Genomic DNA, 19,353 nt, shown 5'->3' on the forward strand with positions numbered 1-19,353 from the left:
TGGTCAGGGAACTAAGATCCTACGAGCCGTGCGCAAGGTCAGAAAGAAAAAAGCATTTAGTTGAAACAGCGAAAAGTGCCAAAAATTTATACTAAAAGAAAGTCTTAGGGGTCCTAGGAATGTTGAGAAATTTTCAGAGAGTATCATGAAGAAGGAAGATAAGTCAGTGATTCCTCTGTGAGGATCATAAATGTCAATAAAAAAAATGGCACAAAAGACAGGAAAACTTGATGGCCTCCTTTGTTAAGCTCCCTATTATTAAAGACACTGACCCATAACTCCGAAAATCATTATTTATTGGAAAGAAAAATTAAAAGCAGTCTCTTTAATTCCCACGAGACCAAATATAGTTCCCTTGCCCTCCAAAATAAATCTCCCATCCCTCACAAATTCTTTATCCTGACTCTTGGAATGTCCTGGATTCCTTGATCCAAGGCCAGGGCTTATATTTTCAATGGATACAGTCCCCAGACCCTGGGAGCAACATGAAACAATGTCACCCTCGAGTTTCTTATCATGGGAGGGCGGCTGAAAAGTCAACAACTTGAGGTACTTTATTTGATATCTTAGCATACAGGCCAGGAGGTAAGGCGTTCTTGGGTGAAATCAAACTTCCACAATATATCAGTGATTCCAACAAGTCTTTAAAGGAGTGATGATGCCAAGAGGAATCCTCCTGGCCAAGGCATGGCCTTCCCAGGAAGATGAAGCTATTTAATCTTAGCAAGGGTGGCTGCTCTTCTTTCTGTGTTCTGGAACAAGGCACGGATTAAAGCTTTCACTTCACTGGAAGAGAATGCAGTTGCCAAGGGCCCTTTTCCATCTGCCCACCTGCAAAATAAAAAAATACAATTTCTATTTCCTATTAAGTATAAGCAAAGTTTTTAAATTGCTTACTTGATTCCAAACATGTATTTGTTTAACTCATTACTGACCAGGGGATTTTTGCAGAAACTACTGCCTGTGGCCGGTGATTTGCTATATAAATGATATTAATTCAATAATGTGTTAAAATGGAACTAAACAAGTTCTGGCATTTTCCCCCTTCTTTATGAGTCTACCACTCAGTATCTTTAACATCTTCTGCCTCTTGGCTGCATTTTGATATCAGCAGAGACAGATGAAGAGACCAAGTTAGAAAGATAAAAACTCTCCTCCCTTATTCTATACTCACTAAGCCCGTTTAAACTTGACAATTATGACCACATGCTCACAGGGTTATATAGAGAAATGGGATCTGTAACTACTTTAAAAAGCGAACCACAGGCAGCACATTTTAACTGACAAAGAATAGGCACAAAAAAGAATACATAAAATCACACACACACAAAAAGTCAGTAGAATAAAGGGTAAAAAATATGAACAGCTCACAGACAGAAAGAACAAAAACTAATTGTTACCAGTGGGGAGAGGGAATTTAGAGGGAGGGGACTAAGAGGTACAAACTAATAAAATAAATTACAAGGATATATTGTACAACACAGGGAATATAGCCAATAATAACTATAAAGGGAGTATAACCTTTAAAAACTGAATCACCATATTGTGCAACTGTAACTTAATAATATTATGCATCAAAATGCTTTTTTCCACAAAAAAGCACAGATTTTTCAATATAAAAAAAAAGAATAGGCATTTTACAATGGAAAAAAAAAGATCACTAAAAAGATGCTCAATGTCATTAGAATTCAGGGAAATATAAACTGAAAGGACAAGGAGCCATTTCACAGCAACTAGCCCAGGAAAAAATTTCAAGTCTGATAATACCAAATACTGGTGAAAATGTGAAACAACAGCATAAATAAACTATGAGATATGCAGCTATAAGATAAGTAACTCACAGGGATGTAACATACCCATAAGGAATATAATCAATATTGTAACAACTTTGGTGATGATGGCAACTGCTATTCCTGTGGTGATCATTTCATTGCATAAAAATATCAAATCACTATGTTTTAAACATGAAAGCAATATAATATGTTGATTATAACTCTTTTTAAAAAAACTATGACTATTACAGAATATGATACAGCAGTGCATATGAACTGTAGCTACACATACTTTCATGAATGAATTTTCTAATCAAAAGAAGCAAGTTATAGAAGATTCCATTAACAGGAAGTTCAAAAACAGGCAAGTCTAAAATTTATATTAGGGATATGTACGAATGTGGTAAAACTATAAAGAAAAGCAAGGAGATAACACAAAATTCAAGACAGTTACCTCTGGGGGAGGGGGGACCATTTGGGGAACAGCACATAAGGGTCTTCAAAGGTAATGATAATATTTTTCTTAAGTTGGGTAATAGGTACGCAAACATTTATTTTACTCTTTTTTTCTTTAGACCTGTGAATATGTTATATATACTGTACTCCTTCATAGGTATATTTTTTAATTTTTAAATGTTTAAACTACACACTGGAGATAGTTACTTTGGTAAAAAAAAAATATATATTTTCTAAATTAGTTTTTATCCTTATATCTACTGAAATCTCTGGGAGGAGAAACATCTTCCTAGTCAGAAGAAAAGAAGCTGAGATATATCAGTATTGTAACTGTTCTCAACAAAGAATTAATGATCATTCTTGGGCTGCAAGAGGGCTCTTTTAACAGCAGAAACAAAATTTCTCATCTGCTGCCCTCTGGAGTCTTATCTGAAGACATAACCCACCAAGGACTTGTAAATAACAGAGGAATCAACTGAAGTTTGTACTAAGTGCAGTTAGAGGTCTTCTGAGGTGATTTTTTTTTTCAAGCAAAACTCTCATTTACCTTGTTTAAGAATGAATAGTATTTGCTGGTAACAACTCAGACACATCGAGGATAGCTAGCTAGTCTAATATACTTGGGCATCTATAATAAACCAACCTAAATCAGCTAGACAAGTAGCTATAGAGATGGATATGGACCTTAACGCCTATTCAGTGCCTTCTCTATGCAAGGTTATGTGTGCTTGTTAATCATACACCAAGACAATAATTAAAGCATCCATGGATATGCAACTAGCCAACATCTATCCTGTTTTGCACAGTATCAATGACCTTCACACACTCAATAGGATACAACAAAGCACGCAATTGCAGAGCATAGCAATGTTAACTGATGGTGCTGAGAGAAAACAACATCCACTGTATTTAAGAAAAGAGGAATCCTTTCTATGTGTGTGGTACTGAATCCCCGTAGAAAAACTGCTGCCCAATCAAACAATGGTTTGATGCTGACTATTCTTACAGGTAAAAGTCACTTCTCTACTAACATATCAAAATCGATCTTAAAATGTATCCCCTGTTGGTTAAAATGGGCAAGAATTTCCATCTAGGTGTCAGAAGGTTGTATTTCTTGTAAGTGCAAGTGGTACAAGATCATCTATCTGTAGAGCACGACAAAACAACATGCTCAAGACAAAAAATAACAGAAGCAAGAAGTCCTTACACTATCAAATATGAACAGTGGTTACGAGATCCGCACTACGACAGGCTGTGCAAAGGCCCCAGTTACGGCTACTCGATATGAAACCTTCCTGAGTAACATTAAGAAACAGAGAAAAGCACTGCCTTCAATGGCACTAATATTCTTTTATAGTTGTGAAGACATAAATCAGTCCTACAGAAGGGTTTTACCCACCGATCCCCAATTTCTTGCAAACTGGCTTGTAGCATCATCATCAGTTCTTTGAATGGCATCCATTTTGACACGTAGACTGGAACCTCTTCTTGGTATTTCTTATTCTCGTTTTCTTCAGACAGAGGTGCAAATACTTGAGGTCCTTCATCCACCACTGTTTTGCACAAGGAATACAATCTGTCAGCGTCTTCGGTAGAGATGTCCTGATTTTGCACAAAGGGAACACGACAGAACAGAATTGGACCAGTTTAGTGGTTAGAAAAAAGCAGATCTTTGGTGCAAGCTATTCAGGGGGTCAGTGGCAGCTAGATGTTTTCCAACCAATTTAGCAGATCTTACTGATCTCATCAGCTCTGACAATACTCCCCAAACTAGAATGACACGCAATAGGTTTCAACAGATTGTCGGTAATTTCATTTGCCTACATGAAAGAATCTGTTTCTCCAGTAGAAAATGGTACAGCGTGCTGGAAAGCAGAGAATCTTATTACAGGGGTTTAGCCAATCTATATTTTAGAGGAATCAGCTCGCAGAGTCCAGGCAACTTTCCTTCAGGACCACACATATAGTCCCAATGTCAACAGGGTGCTGGTAAAGTGGTGCCTGCACAAGGCTGCATTCTATCTTACTAAATTAGAGTTTTTGATCCACTTACTCATTAAGTATACAACTTCACACTCTGTATTTTGGGAGCACTGCCCCATTTCCAGGCTCCTCACTCATAATTTACACAGGTGCCAGGTGGTGTCAGCCGTATAATCCTACTTTCTTAGATAGGTATGAAGGACAGAGATTAGCAAGACTCCAGCAAAACAGAATTAAGACAAAAGTGAGAAAATAACAGTATAATGACTTAGACATGAAACACGAACAATTTCTTCTACCATCTGTGTTGACTAAAAATGAGGCATCAATATCATCTGGAAGAGCAGCTGCAGCTCAAGTCTGGAGAGGCATCTAGTGGCCCTTACCTCCAGGGCAGTGATCCTGCCAATGATCTCGGAGACCGCTGTGTTGAGTAAAGTCCCCATAGCCTTGCAATATATGTTCACCGGCAGGACATCCTGCCACACAACTCCAAGTCTCTTTAGCTGGTGCAGCACCTGTCAGAAAAACACAGATCTTTACATGGAACAGAGGTGGTTACAACTCTTTTCCTAGATTTACATTTACCGTTTCTGTGTGTGTGGAAGAAGAGGTGTTATACAAAAGTGATGTAAAGCCATTCAGAACACATGTTTCTCGAATATTTCACCCTAGTGATATCCTTGCTTGATGAAAAATACTTACCCTGTGGACGGCAAAACTGGAGTAAAAAGGTATGTCACTTAAGAGAGAGAAGCATTTTTTTTTTTAAGATGAAAGCTAGTATTTCAAACTTCTCAAAGTTCATGGGTTAAAACACTGGGTTGGTCAAAAAGCTCATCTGGGTTTTTTGCAACATCTTATGGGAAAACCCAAACAAACTTTTTGGCCAACCCAATACTTGCGATGGGAGACGTATTAGATAACTAGGCGCACTACTGGCTTGATGGGAAGACAGCTTCCTACTGACTTGGTGGGGCAGGGAAAAAAGCAAAGGAAAGGCCATCAATGTGACTAGAAAAGGTGGCCACATTTCCACAGGCAGTTGTGGGGAATCAACTGGGCTACCTGCCACGTACACTTTGCTGCTTAAAAACAAGCAGGAAGCATTTAAAGAAAGAGCACGAACTGCAGAGCTAACAACAGCTCCCCACCTGCCGCACCGCTTTACTTGCTGCAGAATAATTGTCCTCATCGTCCATGTTTGAAAAGTTTCTAGCACTTGATAACCTTTCCAGGAGTTCTCCTTTCTGTGCCCGCATCTGGGCCAGAAAACACTCTGTCCCTATGACGAGAAAAGAGAATAAAGAATTCTGAGTGTTGTTCAGTTACACACAGGGTGGAAGAGCAGAGATAAGAAGGAATCTAGTATCTGTTTTTGCCTATTTGAAAACAACTGCTTGTTAGTTAACATAAGGTGGCCCTAAGGTTACGATTAATAAAAACACCACTTCTAATACATCAGCCAGTCCCTCTAAGCCCATCCTCAGAATAGTGAGCTTTTTTCAAAAGTCTATCCAGAATCAGATAAGAAAGACTACATATACAGTAGAAGCCACTGCTTATTTTTCTGATATATCTACACTACCTCAGGGGAAAGTCAGGAATTGAAAAGCTAAGTAAATGATACAGATTCTCTGCTTTTCCTAGGCTGTCATTATAGTAAACATACTGATATCCCATATTTCTTTTGATTTTTAATAATCAGAAGTAAAGCTAAGGGAGGTAGAATAGAAGGGAGCTGGTGTGAGGTTTTGCAAACGAATAAGCACTGACATTAGTGACTCTTACGAACAATGCTAACAGGACTGTCACACTACACCTCTTAGGACATGTCACTCTACTGACATAACTCTAATTTGGTGAATTCACCACATACCAGCAATGCAGTTTGGAACTCTAATGTACCACAGAATCATGTCATGAAAAATTAATGCTTTCAAAAAATTGCATTCACTTCATAAAGCTAAATAACTGGGAACACCTGCGAATTAAATGCCCCCTCTCTTCCAATATAGCTCAGGGACAACCATCTAATTTCAAACAGGTCTCATTCGTAAATTACACAGATACTAGTCTGACAAGCTGCATTATCAAAATGCTTTCCTACATTTAAGGCATCATTACCAAGTCTCCGGAAGCCAGGTACAAGGTCCACAAAAGTAGTAGTGCCATCGCACAGAATGGGGGCAAGACGCAATCTGAACTGATGCCCGAGGGTTAGCAAGTGGTGGGCAATATACATACAGTTGTTGTGGTGAATGGCAGCCAGCTGTGGCAGTTTTTGAAGGTTCTCCCTAGGTCAGGAGGAAGCGAAGGAAAAGAAAGAAATCACCTGTTACTGAAGCTGACTCGTCTAATGACTTTCAAGGTATTAATCATTGTCTACTGTATAAATGCTATACGTAACAAGATGTAAACTCATCGCTCCCACTCCCACGCAGTGAGTTTGTTCTGCCCGCATGAGACCTTATTAGATAAAACTAGCCCTGTGATTAACAAGAAAGAAAGAGCAAGGGGATGGATGTTTACCTGTGTCAACTCTTTGTACTAGAAACCTAGAATCGCTATACATAATTCCCATAAAATTTAACACTGCTAAGTCTGTGGAAATATAGGTTTGCTTCCTCTTTCTCCAAACTACTATTTCATTTATACAATGAAGCACTTAACTATTTTCCAATTCACTAGTTTTCAAAGATGGCTGCAGATTAGAGTCATCTGAGAAAGTTTAAATATATATATGCTTAGACTTCACTCTCCAAACAGAACACAATCTCTGAGTGAAATCAGGGCATTTATATGTTTTAAAACCCCCCCAGGTGATTTTAAATTTTCCTAAAAGATTAAAAATCACTTTTTTCATTCGTCCACACATATTAGTCTATTTGCCTAGCTTGGGAAGAGAGCTTGTCTTAAACCTCTGCTACATATCCACTTGCAGTCATTCAATTAAAACTTCCTGGTTTTCAATTAAAACTTCCGTTCCATGTCAGGCTAGAATATACAAAGCTGGAAACTAACAACCTAAGACAGTTGTCCTCACTTTGGGCTACACATCAGAATCATCACAGGGCTTTAGAAAACAGAGATATCTGAGTCTTAAATCACACCTATACATCGAAATCTCTAGAATTAGGGCCCAAGCAAATATATATATTCTCAAAGGTCCATGAAAGAGTCTAAAATACTGCCAAAGCTGAGAACACCAATCTAGAACTAATTTAGGTTCTCAAAGTGTGGTCCCCTGGCAAGAAAATAGCATCACCACCTGGAAATCTGTTAAAAAGTCTAGGCTTTATCCCAACCCTGCTGCTAAAGCTTAAGTTCCAATACTTTGGCCACCTGATGTGCAGAGCCGATTCACTGGAAAAGACCCTGATGCTGGGAAAGATTGAGGGCAGGAGAAGGGTGTGGCAGATGAGACGGCTGGACAGCACCACTGACTCAATGGACATGAATTTGAACAAACTCTGGGAGACGGTGAAGGACCAGGAAGCCTGGTGTGCTGCAGTCCACGGGGTCTCAAAGAGTTGGACAAAACTTAACGACCAAACAACGTTACTCCAGCCCTACTGAATCAGATATCTGGGGCATGAAATCTGGTAATCTGTATTTTAGCAAAGTTTCCTGGTGATTCTGAAACATACTAAAGTTTGTAAACCACTGGTCTAGCATCAAGTTCTCAAATCATACAAAGGGGGGAAACAACAAATCTAACTCCACCCCAGTGTGAAAAATGTTTCTAAGCACAAAAAGCCCTAAGCCAACTGTCTTTGAATCCCCAAGAACATGGCTATCAACTGACCTGAAGAGATTTTCTCTTTTCCTTTACCTAACTAAGAAGAAAGTGAAATAAAAGTTTTAAGCCACAGCAAAGAGAAGACAAATGAAAATAATAAGTTTACAATAAATAAGTGGTCTTTTAGAACAAAATAACTGGGCCTACTTAAAAACATCTCAATTGTTCGAAAATCTATAAACATTAAACTGACCTTTTCTTTGAAACCAGAGTTCTTGACTTAAGGAATAGCTTTGCTGACATATTACTTAAAATATTTATAAAGTCATCCAAAACACTTTATTTGGATGATAGAGAGAACTCCTGGAGGCTTAAATATTAACTTATCAGATTAATATCAAAAGAAACTTTAAAAATCCAAGATGTGAGGTAAATACAGCCTAAGATCACTAAGAAGAGCAGCTGTGTGTGTGTGCTAAGTCACATGCCGTCTCTCCTAGAAGTGTTGATTCATGTCCTTGCGGTGGGGTGAGAAGCAGAAAAGGTGGAGGAAGATGGAGTAACTTCAGTTATGTCCAGCTCTCTGCAAGCCTGTGGACCGCAGCCCACCAGGCTCCCCCGTCCCCGGCCTTCTCCAGGCAAGGACACTGGGGTGCAGTTGTCATGCCTCCTCCAGGGGATCTTCCCGACCCAGGGATCAAACCAGCACCTCTTAAGTACCCTGAATTGGCAGGCAGGTTCTTTACCACTAGTGCCACCTGGTATTAAGTCTGCAAAGCTATGAATGCCAAGGAAAAAATGTGGGATGTTTACTTGATAGCAATATGGAGCGATGGATGACCTTTTTGTTTTGCAACCAAGTAAAGTGAGACAGTTTTGAAAATACCTACCATTGCTAATAGGATAAAAGTTCTCTTGAGTTTTCAAATCTGTCTTACCTACTATACTACAGATGAAATGGCAACCCACTCCAGTGTTCTTGCCTGGAGAATCCCGGGGACGGGGGAGCCTGGTGGGCTGCCGTCTATGGGGTCACGCAGAAGCAGACACGACTGAAGTGACTTAGCAGCAGCAGCAGCAGCATAGGACCCCTATTAATTGATTATTAAATGACTGATGTTCTTTAAACATGTATTGTAAATGGTTTATTGCACTTTATTGTGAGTTTTAGCAGCCAATTATCTTATGTGGGAATATAAAGTTACTGTTTTAACCTGACTCAAACATTTCAAGCCTACAATATTATACAGAAGTCAGACACAGTGGCACTTACTTGTGATATGTTGGTACAACATCATGGAACAAATGGAAGATATTCCTCACTGAGTAGAAAAGTTGAACAGCACTAAAAAGAAAACACAGTTTCAAGAGAAACGCGTAAGGATATAGAGGCAATGAGAAAAAAAAATTCAAAGTCAGTGCACCTTAAGTGAGATCCCCCACTAGGACTACAGCTGGAGAGACTAAGCTCAGTCCACAGCTGAGACTACAGCTGCCTTGGCCACTGCTGAGAACACCACTCCTCTGGATGGGATGAATTCTCAGCTAGGAGTTACCAACTGAACTGCAGGTCTGAAAACCTGGGCCCATTCACAGCATTAAGAACAGTGGCGTTCAGCCCAAAGCCTCTTTTCCATTTATCAATTTGTGTTCTGCCAGGACCCCGAGTATCCCTTCAGTAATGAATGAAGCTAAGCCTCAGCAAATGTCACCTGCTCACTGGCGCACTCTGCAAAGGGCAAGGCATCAATAAAGGCACTCACTGGTGCTGCCAGGGCCAGTCTGCCTTCAGCCTCCACCTTTTCTCCTTCTCACCCCAATGCAAGGACATGAATCAACATTTCTAGGAGAGAATCCAACCTCAAGATTTCTTGCCCTTTAAGTCTGGTCTTAGAACACATGAAGATTATTATTAAAAAGCTCTCAGAGCAAATAAAAGGCTCATGGAGCTTACTTCTACATAAGACTAACTAAAACTATGTACCCTGAGTAAGTCACAGGAATTCCACCAATGACTATTAAAAATTAGTCATGGTTCACTATACCCCAAAACACTGTTAAAACTTGATGACTATGATATCTGACTAAATTATTACATTGTATTTTCATTGCATTGTTGCTGTTTGAAGTTTGATAATAGGAAAGTGGGTCCTTGTAGTTGTGTTTTTGTTTGTCCTATTAAAACTAATTTTTTGGTGAGAAGGATGTCCGTAGACATTCAGTATACAAAACTGTTGTTTGGTGGGACTTTCCTGGTGGTTCAGTGGCTAAGTCTCTGCACTCCCAATGCAGGGGAGGTGGGTGAGATCCCTGGTCAGAGAACCAGATCCCACAGTCCGAAACTAAGAGTTCGCATGCTGCAAGACCCAACAGGCTGCAACTAAGACCTGGTGCAGCCAAATAAGTGAATTTAAAAATACACACACACACACACACACACATATATATATAGTTTGGTATTATCTTATGAAAAATTGCCTTGCGTCCCTAACTTCTGCTTGAGTATATTTCAGGTGAATGCCATGTAAAAATGCCTGCATGCATACTCAGTCACTCAGTCATGTCCAACTCTTTGTGATGCCATGGACTGTAGTCTGCCAGGCTCCTCTGTCCACCGAAGTTTACAGGCAAAAATAGTGGAGTGGGTTGCCATTTCCTACTCCAGGGGATCTTCTAGACCCAGGGATCAAACCTGCATCTCCTGTGTCTTATGCATTGGTAAGTGGATTCTTTACCACTGGGCCACCTAGGAAGCCCTATTCACTCCTATATTTATTCTGCCAAGTGAAAGGGAAAGTCACTCAGTGTCCGACTCTTGTGACCCCATGCACTATATAGTCCATGGAATTCTCCAGGCCAGAATACTGGAGTGGGTAGCCTTTCCCTTCTCCAGGGGATCTTCCCAACCCAGGGATCAAACCCAGGTCTCCCACATTGCAGGTGGATTCTTTACCAGCTGAGCCAAAGGGAAGCTCTTATTCTGCCAAAAGAGTATATAATTCCCTTCACATGTATTACATTTTTCTTCCTCCTTATATTTAAAACCAGACGGACTTGTGAATATAATGATTCACTGAAGTCATGGAAGTATTTTAGTATGCATGTTCTTTCTGGAACAGAATAAAGGGGTTTGTTTATACATGGGGATTAAAACTTCAGAAGCCCCTTGGAAGATGCAATTTGATTAAGTCAAGCTCTAACTGAAACTGTTTTCCTATGAGAACATGAAATAAAATCTGTGATACACAGATTCAAACTAAAGAGGCTTTGGAAAACCCACTCTACGATCAACTTGGGCTACAGCCTACCATCATCTCCTCAGTCTGGTTCAGGAGTAGGGGAAGGAGCCTATTAAACAAAAAGAGATTCAAATATGGAAGTATGTGGGATCGAGTTTAGGTATCTTGAATATAATGCTGATTAGAAGAAATCTTCTGGAAAGGGAGAAATCAGAACTTTGGTGCATTTCATTCTTTTCCGTCTGCCTCTGGCTGCCCAACAAACTATTACTGCTTAAAATTAGTATTTAAAATAGAAATTAATTAGGAACTAGATTTCAAAAGGTAAAATGAATGTTAGGCTAAAGAGCCAGAGCATGCTGAAGCAGATGGTACAACTACCACTATGACCACCACCACCAATACTAATTAACATCTGAGTATTAATTATTTCCCAGGGAGCATTCTATGTTCTTCATAAGAGCTTTCTCATGTAATACCATTCAAGTCAAATAAAAAGTTAAAAGTAAAAAATTAAAGAGCTTTTTGTTAACAAGTGATTAACAATTTTTAATGTCAAATCCAGTTGTCCATCCTCATATATGATTTTATTTCTCATACTTTGCTGTAAGACAATATGTTGTTATAAGTAAAAGTTAATTACCAATACATACCTGTGTGCTATACTGATTCTTCAGGGAAAAAATATTAACTAATAGGGTAAGAAAACCCAAAGAATTCCAGTTAATTTTCTTAATAAATGTCTAGTTTAGATACACATTTAACCAAGTCATTGCCATTTTCAGATAACTCAGAACTCATACCATTGATCACTGCTGGTTGTTGCCTCCAGTAAAGTCTGATAGGCAAGTTCCATTAACTTCTTCACAGATTCACTGATGCGACATGTGGGCAAAGAAAAGGAATGTTGGTCCAATGTATTCTCAGGCTCTAAATTCGCCACTTCATTGTACTGAGCGGTGGACGCTTTCTGTACTTGTAGCTGGTCGTCCTCATCAGGACGAAGTAAGTCTGGCACCCTTATCTTAGAAGCAGGAGTGATCTAAGAGTCAAACACAGAAAATGCATTGTCCTCAGAATAATCCAGATGCATGCAGATGGTGAGGAATGAGATACTGACCGCTTCCATCACAATTAAGCTGTGGATCCACAGAATAATTACAAGATATGAGTGAACATGGCAGTTCTTTAATGACTGCTCAACCTTGGGTGAAAGGATGTCATAAGGAATAAGCAATACCCTTTACTGGGCCATTCTTTTCACTCTGTGCATTCTTACTCTGGGTGGAAAACAACAAAGCTGTGAAACTGACCCAAGATTTTAGGTAAATGAAAGGACCTTCAAAAAATCCTCTTTCTCAGATTAGACTGTTGGATTAACGCACACCAGTATGACTTTGTGTTCCACTGTCATTAAGTTATTTCCCAACAGAAACATGTCTCGGCTTAGCCAAAGAAACAACACATTCAAGCTAGCTTATGCTGCTCTTAAAAACAAAATTCCAAACAAAATCCAAAAACGTTCCCTCCATTTACACTGAATGAGAATTCCCAGATTTGGTGAAAAATAAAGAGAAGAACGGGGCTTCCCTGGTGGCTCAGCAGTAAAGAATATGGCCTGCAATGCAGGAGGCAGTGGTTTGATTCCTGGGCTGCGAGGACCCCCTGGAGGAGGGCATGGGAACCCACTCCAGTATTCCTGCCTGGAGAATCCCATGGACAAAGAAGGCTCCACAGGGTTGCAAAGAGTCAGACACGACTAAAGCGCGTGAGCACACACACACAAAGGGAAGAATACTAGGCCTCTAGTCTGGAAACATCAGTGATATTTTCTACCCTAACTTTAAACAAAGTCATTTAACCTCTCTTGATCTCAATTTTCTCACTGCAATATGAAGAAATTGCACTAAAATAATGTGCCAGGGTCCAGCCCCGGCTGATCCAGGGTATTCAAAGGGGAGATGGCATCGGCGAGGATCAGGATACAATAGCTAAATTAGATATTAATTAGAGATATAAAGAGTAATAGAATGAGGATAGCTCAGTAGCAAAATTCAGTGGAGAAAAGAGGCTGAGTAGCTTGGTTTACACGGGAGACCAATAAAACTTCAAGACAAGAAGTTTGCACCACTTACGTAGGCCGCAGGCGTCCTTCCGTTCTCCCGAAGGAGAGGAGACACTGAGGCCTCCCCGGTTGGATCTTAGAAGCCCAGGCATAATTAGTAAGCATGGCGGGTTCCGTGCTCCAGATGGAGACTCAGCCAGAGTTTGAGAGAGAGAGAGACATGGGGAGACTAGTATTTCGAGGAACTGATCCCAATTCTTTATTTTCCAGGGTCTGTTTTTATACACTGAGATGTTATACAAAAGTCACACGGGGACAGCAGTCCTGACTTTTATTAAAGTCAGGTGCTTCACAGAAATGTATACAGAGGTCTTAGGGGTGTTACATCATCTTCTGGCCAGGGGGGCCTGCTGACAATTTATGACCCTCTCCTTGTGACAGCGGTCAGTCAACACTTATTTCTCCAGGGGTGATTATTCTTAAAACAGACGCCACTCAAATAAAGTTACATTCCTATAGGGTGAGGGTGTAGTGGGTTTTAGTTAAGGAAAGAATTTACTTGGCCTAAGGTCTAATGTGATTTATATCAAAGGTTAATACTTATTTCTTCTATATATTCATTAATGTGTATAAGGGCAGGGGATGTGGAGACTTAGCAGTAAACCTTGGCTCAACAAATGAAAAACCCTTCACCAATACAATTTCTAATCAGCCCACTATACTTATACTAATCATTTTCTAACTTCTCTAAAGAACCTGTTTTTAGAAGGTTTAAAGCATCTCGTGCCTCTCACGGTTGCGAGGCTGTGAGCAATCACATGTGGCCGGACAAGCCTGTCAGGCAGGCTCGAGAACCTTCAGAGGAGTTTGTAGGCTGAAACACTCCTATCACGCCCAGGAATTATTATTAACTGGAGCTCTAAGTTAACTTCTTCTCCAAAAGAGGTGGTGGGGGACAGCCCCCCATAAAGTCAGAGGTGTAGGTGAGAGCACAAAGTAGTAAAGTAGGCAGGCTCTGGTTATGGGGGTAGATGCTAGAGAATTCCAGGGGGACTCCTGAGGCTCGATCCCGCCTTTGTGTATGTCGAGCCTCCTTCCTCATGACCTTTGCCATGGGTGGAGTGCCTCACGCCGGCCCCCAACAATAATGGTTTTCAAATCTCGCTTCTCAAAGATGCCTCATGAACCAAAAAAACGTTGGGGGGAGATTAAGCAGGTGGAAGCGGCAGGTTCCTACCTCAAGAAGAGCTGTTCTGCTCAGTACATACTGGACCTCTACAGAAAATTTCTGATAGAAAAAGTTTTTTTCAAGTCTTAAAAAAACATTAAAGTCATCAGACTTGCCATCTATATATAAAGTTTGTATAATAACATCTATTTTGTAGGGCTGTTAAAACGTTTCAATGAGAATACAAATATCACAACCAGGGGAGGTGCCACTGGCATCGAGTGGGTAGAGGCTAGCGATGCTATTGAACATCCTTCAGGACAGGCCCCAGAGCAAAGAATTATCTGGTCCCAAATGTCAACGGTGGCATTGCTGAGAAACTTTGATCTAGAGGAAGTGCCATCATTAGGATCCAGATATTTGGGAGGAAAATAGTCTTACAGAATGTCAGAACTAGTTGAATAGGGAGCTCAGAGATTATCTAGTTCAATTCTGTCATGTTACATAAAAGGAAACTGAGGTCTAACAAGGCTGAAAGATTTAGCCCAGAGTCACAAAGCAACCTAGTAACAATCTCATTTATAACAAGGGTTAGGACAGAGCTCTTGGGATATATAGTAATTCGTTCACCAAATATTTACTGAGCACTAAGTACACAGTAGTGGGCACCAGGTACATTCTTGATGCTAGAGGTACAACAAGTAAACAAAACACCGAAGAACAAAACACACTGGAAAAGAGAAACCACCCCTCCCCACATAGAGCATGTTTTCTAGCAGGGAAAAACAGTAATTCAGACAAAATATTTATTGACAATAAGTAAAGTAACATGAAATGAAAGTCACTCAGTCATGTCCGACTGACTCTTTGGGACCCCTCGGACTATACAGTCCATGGAATTCTCCAGGCCAGAATACTGGAGTGCGTAGCCTTTCCCTGCTCCAGGGGATCTTCCCAACCCAGGGATCAAACCCAGGTCTCCCACATTACAGGTGGATTCGTTACCAGCTGAGCCACAGGAGAAGCCCAAGAATACTGGAGTGGGTAGCCTATCCCTTCTCTAGAGAATCTTCCCAACCCAGGAATCGAACCTGAGTCTCCTGCATTGCAGGCAGATTCTTTACCAAATGAGCTATCAGGGAAGAAAATCAAAGCAAAGTACAAGAAATAGGGGGAGGCTTCCCTGATGGCTCAGATAGTAAAGAATCTGCCCACAACATGGGAGACCCTGGTTCAATCCCTCGGTCAGGAAGATCACTTGGAGAAGGGAATGGCTACCCAATCCAGTATTCCTGTCTGAAGAATTCCATGGACAGAGGAGCCCCGCGGGCTAGAGTTTATGGGGTCACAAAGAGTCAGATACAACTGAGTGACTCTCAGTGGTAAAGAATCTGCCTGCCAATGCAGGAGACACGGGTTCGATCCCTGATCCACAAAGATCCCACATGCTGCAGAGCAACTAACCCTATGCACCACAAGTATTGAGTCTGGACTCTAGAGCCTGGGATCCATAACTACTGAAGCCTGCAGGCCTAGAGCCTATGGTCTGAAACAACAGAAGCCACTGCAATGAGAAGCCCGCACACTATACCTAGAGAGCAGTCCCCACTCACTGCAACCAGAGAAAAGCCCACACAGCAAAGACCTAGCACAGCCAAAAATAAAAATATATAAATAATTTAAAAAAAAAGAAATGGGGGAGGTTACAATTTTAACAGTAGTCAGGTAACTTCCCTGGTGGTCCAGTGGTTAAGACTGTGCTTCCAACACAAGGGTGGGGCGTGTGTTTGATCCCTGGCTGGGGAACTAAGATCCTACATGCTGAGCAGTGCAGCCAAGGAAATATTTTTAAAAATAATGAAGTTTTTTAAAAAAGTAAAATAGTGATCAGGAAAGAGAGTACGTCTATAGCAATATTCTAAGCCGAGGGGGAAAGAGGTTTCAGAGTTCTGTAGCCAAGCTGTCCTGGCAAGTGAAGAGAGTGACTGAAGAAGAATGCCGTAGGAGATGCAGTCAGAGCAGCAACAGGGGACACATCACCCAGGGCCTTGCAGGCCACGGTAAGCCGACTGGGTCCTTCTCTGAATGAGACAGGAAGCCACTGGGCTTTGTGCATGAGAGTGACATAACTGACTTTCATGTAAAAACCCTGCAGCCCAGTTCCCAGTACTGAGTGCATTTCAGTTCCCCTCACATCCCCAGATTACACCAAAATGTGTTAATATCTGTGGAGCTCAAATGGCTAATTAAATATTTTACTGAAGTGGACACTACAACAGGGTAACCCCAGGAGAAAGGGGCATGCAGAAAGCACAGAGGGGAGAGGAGCATGGTCCTCTCAGTGGTCACAGAAAAGCGGCCGAGGAATTTTCTAAGGGATTAGTTTAGTCTATGTCGTCTTTTAATCTAAATAACACTTATATTTGCTAAATATTATTTTATATATGCAAGTTATTTTTAAAAAAACAGAAAAAATAAACAGAATTATCTAAGGTCAAAGGAGTAAATTACTCTCAATGCAAATTATAATTTGTCCATGGATTTTACAGATAATTGTTTATACCATCAAAGATCGTATCTTTTTGTTTCCTTTTATCAACTTCAAAACTAGCACCTCTATTAGCCTAAGCAATGAAGTCAACATTTTCACAACAGGATATAATCTCTGGATATAACAGTACCTGTCACAAAATTGCATACTAAAAATTCAAGTGATAAAGTCAAGAAAACTATAGGTCGATATACTCTATGATTTCAACAACAGTAATCCATTAAATTTATGTACACTTTTTCAATTTATACAATGCTTTTATGTGTGTGATCTTATCTGGATCCCACAATACCCTATGAAAGAGGTAGATCTTAGGACCCCTTTCAAAATGAGAAAACTAATGTTTAAGAAAATTAACAACTCACCTCAATGACCTCAGCAAATGTCACGTGCTCTTCCACTCTACCACAATCATCTCAAAAATCAGCTGCTTCCTAACTCAATGTAATAAACTATAACCATCCCCCCCATACCTTCACAGTGTTGTGAATTTCAGAGGTCATTAGGTTTCTAGCCGCCACGATCACATCCTGACACTTCTTGTTAGCAAAATGAGAATTGATATTACGGGCATATTTCAGCAAATCAGTAGTATCTCCTTTTAAAAACTTCATCTCCTTTAAGGCATTTTCAAATTCTTCAGTGGATTGTATGATCTAAGAAAGAAATGCAAGGAAAAGAAAGAAAGTAAAGAATTATATACATATATTCCTTTTCAATATTAAAATTTCAAATCCAATGTACAGAAAAGAATAAGGAGCAGATGGTTAAGTTTTAGAACACACCATCCACTACTAGGCAGAAAATATTACACATTTAAATTCATCAGGAAGAGCATCTTCATTAGGAGTTTCTGAGTCTGCTTAGTAAAAGTGCAACACATTTTTTAGTAAATATACAGTAATCCCCCTCCCTTATCCTCAGTTTCAGTTACCCACAGTCAGCTATGGTCTGAAAATACTAAATGAAAAATTCCAGAAACAAACAATTCCTAAGTTTTAAATTGTGCGCTGTTCTAAGTAGTGTGATGAAATATCGCCCTGTCCTGCTGTGTTTTACCCACAGGATATGAATCATCCTTTTGTACAGCATATCCGTGTTATATACACTACCTGCCCATTAGTATAGAAAAAACACTTCACATACATCTACAGTTCAGTACTAACCACAGGTTCACGTCTTCACGGAGGGTCTTAGAACATACCCCAAACATAAGAGGGGGACTTCTGTACTTATTTTAGTGTTTGAGGAAACACTAGAAAGAAGCCAAAAAGTAAAGTATCACCTAGTAGCTACTAGACCTGATACAAATATAAAAACAATTGTTTTTCAAAAGTACCTAATGAAAACATATTAATACTGAATAAGAAAGCATACTTCCCAATCAAAAGGCAGCAAGCCAGAAGAGAAATGAAGTTATAGGGAATTTGCATCCACACCTTACGAATAATTTTCTTAAAGAACAAATGATCTCTAAGATAAACAAAGGACAGTGACAAGAGCCTGTGGTCTCCCCAAACCTTCGGTGACACCTCGGCTCTTACCTCTTCATACTGCTGTAACTTGCTGCTATTTGTCGGAATAGAATACACCAAACAATCTTTAATAAGGCACTCAGATAGGTCCTCCCAGATCATGTCACCAAGCATCTCAGCCAATGTGATCTTAGATGTCTTTAAATTTTCTAGGTCAGCATCAAGAGGTAAATCTGAAATCAAAAGAAAAAGTTTTAAACAAGAAGCTATTCACACTCCAGATATATTCTCAAATTCCCTACTTTTCTAGAACGCTTCAATTTTAAGATGACAGGGAAGAAAACAGCACAAGTAATTCTACCCTACTTCAACTAACTACGTGGGAAAATCATGACACACAATTATTATTGCATTTTCACTGCTCAGATGAATCATCTGCAGTATAAGACTGCCTGCCTGTTCTCTGTAACAATTAGGTAGTAAGCTATCTACATTATAATCCTCCACTGCTAATCTATGAATCTGATTATATGACAAGCACTCAGAAGTTCTGCACACCAAGTTGAAACTAGTTTAGAATAAAATCCCATTTCTCCAATAATAAATAAACATACTTTTTCATCTCTGCAAAGGATCAGAGTGTTTATTCTAAGCAAAATATCAATAAATAAAATGGCAACCCACTCCAGTGTTCCTGCCTGGAGAATCCCAGGGACGGCAGAGCCTGGTGGGCTGCCATCTATGTGGTCGCACAGAGTCGGATACGACTGAAGCAACTTAGCAGCAGCAGCATCATGTAATATCTAATCTGTCAAACAGAATACTTCAGTATATCTTCCACGGTATATTTTATGGTGGCTTTTTCTAACACATTTTGAGGAAGTTAATTAATTAACTGCTTC

At 40.0% G+C, this 19,353-nt stretch overlaps 1 protein-coding gene across 4 annotated transcripts in view; it reads right to left on the minus strand.

Moving 5' to 3' along the window:
• Window positions 1-279: 279 nt before the first annotated feature.
• ZW10 (zw10 kinetochore protein) overlaps window positions 280-19,353 on the minus strand; it is a 36,576-nt gene continuing 17,502 nt past the window's right edge. For 2 of the 4 annotated variants that reach the window (XM_055548108.1, XM_055548110.1), the window contains 9 exons: window positions 18,521-18,684; window positions 17,450-17,632; window positions 11,996-12,234; window positions 9,227-9,298; window positions 6,339-6,508; window positions 5,366-5,496; window positions 4,598-4,729; window positions 3,628-3,830; window positions 280-831 (listed from right to left, as the gene is read on the minus strand). In XM_055548108.1, coding sequence (XP_055404083.1) covers window positions 711-831; window positions 3,628-3,830; window positions 4,598-4,729; window positions 5,366-5,496; window positions 6,339-6,508; window positions 9,227-9,298; window positions 11,996-12,234; window positions 17,450-17,632; window positions 18,521-18,684 — 1,415 coding nt within the window. In that variant the 3' untranslated portion in view covers window positions 280-710. Of the gene's footprint in view, window positions 832-3,627; window positions 3,831-4,597; window positions 4,730-5,365; window positions 5,497-6,338; window positions 6,509-9,226; window positions 9,299-11,995; window positions 12,235-17,449; window positions 17,633-18,520; window positions 18,685-19,353 lie in introns of those variants that run through there. The other 2 variants (XM_055548109.1, XM_055548111.1) reach the window with 2 other exon arrangements.

The sequence above is a fragment of the Bubalus kerabau genome, chromosome 15 (assembly GCF_029407905.1).
Source record: "Bubalus kerabau isolate K-KA32 ecotype Philippines breed swamp buffalo chromosome 15, PCC_UOA_SB_1v2, whole genome shotgun sequence".
Lineage (NCBI taxonomy): Eukaryota > Metazoa > Chordata > Mammalia > Artiodactyla > Bovidae > Bubalus > Bubalus kerabau.